The 3362-nt window shown below is 41.9% G+C and overlaps 1 protein-coding gene across 1 annotated transcript; it reads right to left on the bottom strand.

Moving 5' to 3' along the window:
- Positions 1 to 287: 287 nt before the first annotated feature.
- Positions 288 to 979, bottom strand: LOC121766951 (B3 domain-containing protein REM20-like). The gene is made up of 3 exons (XM_042163177.1): positions 893 to 979; positions 539 to 803; positions 288 to 448 (listed from the first exon to the last, which is right to left on the bottom strand). Exons 1-3 carry the CDS (start codon positions 977 to 979, stop codon positions 288 to 290), a joined length of 513 nt encoding a protein of 170 aa, XP_042019111.1.
- Between the last annotated feature and the right edge of the window lie 2383 nt (positions 980 to 3362).

A 3362-nucleotide genomic window follows, 5' to 3' on the forward strand; every position in this document is an offset into this window, starting at 1 on the left:
CACACAAGCTTTTTATGGCCGATCAAACCAAACATAGAACTGGATATCCTGCGCATCAACGAGTTTAAAGTGGCAACGAACACCCGGGAACAACGCGTTGGCATCCTTGAAGCGGCGCCATCCATGCTTGACCCAGATCTTGCCCGAGCTATGCTTGAGCAAGATCCGCCATGTTTGCCCGTCGACTAGAAAATGCACGACACTCTGCTTCGGGGCGGCACGTAGGTGAAGTTGCCAAAATTCATTAGGAATTTCTATTGTTCGCTTGGTGTTTGATTTGGTCAGCTTCAACGACCATGTGGGATACTCGTCTTCATCAAGCGCACTCCTATCGCGTCGTAGTCACTGTCGTCTGCTGACTCGGATTCCACGTCGGAGGGGGGATAATCGTCCGACGAATCAATGTCAGGTGTGTAGACCTCATCGTCCTCTTCCTCCTCAGTTAACGCTATTTCACAAATATGAGAAAGGGCAATGCAGACGACTATTTTTTTAAACTTAAACAAGGAAAACATGTTCAGCTTCACACGAGACTCACCTTCGCGATCACAGCGTGGCGGACACCCGGTCCCCGACTTATATCTTTTTACATGGAAAATCCCCACATCGACGAGAGTGAAGGTTAGTTTTTCACCATGGGAAATATTATTCCCGCGCCGGAATTCCGACCATCCAACGCAAAAGTGGCATCCACTGGCTATTTTCAGCGCGCGGACTTGCCAACTGGATCCATTTGGCATAACGAGCCGACAGTCGAACGACAGGTCATTCCCATATTCTGCAACCCATTGTGGAGGTAGCCGCTGCACAGAATCAACAGAAGAAACACATGTTAAGGTTGCTCGATAGATCAATTCGACAATGTGAAACGTGGAAGGACTATGAAGCATACCAATTCCTCTTTGTTGCGGGAACCGGAAATCACTTTGATGAAGGAAGGAAGCCTATGGTATTCTCCGAAAGTTGTGTTGTCCGCCATAGCTAGATATCAACTTGTTCCACATAGTGAGGCATCGGCTCACATATTTATTGTCATTTTTCCACGGTGGATCAACAACCCCCACCCCTTTTAATACTATGATAAGCCGAGTCAATGGCAAAGGCTGCAACAAAGTAGAAGTGGTTGGTTTGCATTTGATGAGTGCATTTAAAGGAAGTGTGTATCCAATCGTGATCACTGTGCGTGGATGCAGTTTGGACATTATAGTCATGTGGCCATGTGAAAAAATGTAGTCATAAGACTATATCCCAAAAAAGCCACTTAAATTGAACACACGATACGACGTGGTTATTCGAACTCACCAACATAATCACATGCAATATAATAAGATGACTGAAATTGGACAAGCTGAATTTAACATTAATCGAAAATACCCATACATTAACCACACTGATCAAGGCACTAACGGAGGTAAAATGAAAATTTGCCATGATCAATAAAGCGTACAAACCGGGCATAATCACCTACATTACCATAATCAGATGCTAACTACTACCGAATATAGCTAACGTACGTACTTCCAATGATCTAAGGACGTTCAATCCCCACATGGAACTGGACAACAAACGCATCAACGAGCTTAAAATTGCACCGCACCCCTTCCACCAGATTGTTTTCGTGCTTGAATCGAGCCCACCCATGCTTAACCCAGATAGTCGTCGAGTTGTGTTTAAGGGTACAATGCCACATCCTCTCATCTGTCACCAGATACACTCCTGCTTGTATTGCACCCATCGGGATATGACGTTGCCAAAAGCCATATGGGATCTCAAGTCTGCGATTGATGTTAGTCGGAGTGAGCGTAACTACGAATGTTGGGAAGCCATCGATGTTTAGTGCCCGGCTATCGTCTACGTAATCTTCATCCATTGTTGTCTTTGATTCAGTTCCCGATGGCATGTAATTGTCGGACGAATCGATGTCCGGGCCGTGGCTGCCTTCTACATTGTCGTCTTCAACAACTACAAATAAAATGTGTTTGAGTATTAGGCCGGGATCTACAAACTATATGATTTCAAGTTAGATTACCGTCAACGTCTCCCTGCGGGGGACAATGTGTTTCGCTATCAAACCGTTTAACATTGAAAATTCCCACATCCACCAATGTGAAAGTGAGAAGATCGCCATTTACGATCCCGGTAGCACGAACAAAATATCTCCATCCCGATGCGAAGAAGAACCCATGACCAAGCTTTAGAATTCACACTCTATAGCGTATTCCATTCGGCCAAACGAGCCTACAGTCGAACGGTAGGTCATGGCCGTGAAACCCGACGAATGCGTCGGGAAGTCGCTGCATATTATAAGCCGACGTGAAATCAAAATTCGTCCAATATCATTTGTAAGACATCAACACATAAACGAGCTTACCATGTCATCATGGAATCGCCCCTGCTCGAAAACCGCCATGAATGCAGGGAGTCGTTCGTAGGCCGGGTCGACGTTAGGGCCGGAGTTTGAACCACCAACTTCCATTTTTCGGTTGTTTGTGCAGCAAAGTTGGTGAATTTTTCGACTAAGAGTGGAGTGTAGGCTATCCGTCTATACACCTATTTCCTATATAGCCTTATAATGGAGAAGACAATCGTATGCATTAAAGTGAAAGGGTGAGGAAGGTGGAGAAAATTTATGATTAATGCATCGGTGGGTGAGCAAATAGGCGTGCCGTGTGAAAACGCGTGTGCATTGCTTCTCTCAACCCCCAATAATAATTCATCATCTTGTCATACATTATTTATTAAGGTTCCACTTGTTGCTTGTTTGTAGATGCACAACGCAAGACATTTCATTGCTTTATTAGTGAGGAAACAATGTATGCTAATCTATGCATACTGATGATGACATGAAGAAATTATAAGAATATGCATTATCAGTAAGATCCGCCAAAATATGGTTCACCCTCTATATATCTATGGTGAAATAAGTTGATATTGTTAATTCATAACAGTTAAATATTTTTTCCCATCTAACTGTTTTATATCGTGTTTCCAAAGACATACAAACATATGTAGTAGCTAAGCTGGTTTGATATTCCACCTTTTCTTTCCAAGTCAGAGGTTCGAGTCTTAGCAACAACAACAGTTTGGTTCCTTTTTTTTTTATTTTAGTAGGAGTAGTATTACATTTCCTCAAGAGAACTCATTTCAATTACTCTTGAATCTTAATATATACCATTTGTATGTACTTTAGCTTTATCATTTATTAAATTATTACACTTTCTTTATAGTTTATTTTTTAATTTAGTACTTTATTTACAGTAGTTATTATTCTGGCTACTAGCTTCTTAATTTTTAATACTTAAACTATAGTAATTATTTAGAGTTGTAGTCTATTTTTTAAATTTATTTGGAATGAGAAATAT

This window comes from Salvia splendens, chromosome 15 (assembly GCF_004379255.2).
Source record: "Salvia splendens isolate huo1 chromosome 15, SspV2, whole genome shotgun sequence".
NCBI lineage: Eukaryota > Viridiplantae > Streptophyta > Magnoliopsida > Lamiales > Lamiaceae > Salvia > Salvia splendens.

What these genes read in the sequence shown, in the direction of transcription:
- LOC121766951 (XM_042163177.1), bottom strand. Translation starts at nt 979, where the DNA reads ATGGCGGACAACACAACTTTCGGAGAATACCATAGGCTTCCTTCCTTC. An exon ending in CCCGCAACAAAGAGGAATTG is followed by an intron (nt 804 to 892) that starts GTATGCTTCATA and finishes GATTCTGTGCAG; the next exon opens with CGGCTACCTCCACAATGGGT. An exon ending in GCCACGCTGTGATCGCGAAG is followed by an intron (nt 449 to 538) that starts GTGAGTCTCGTG and finishes TTTGTGAAATAG; the next exon opens with CGTTAACTGAGGAGGAAGAG.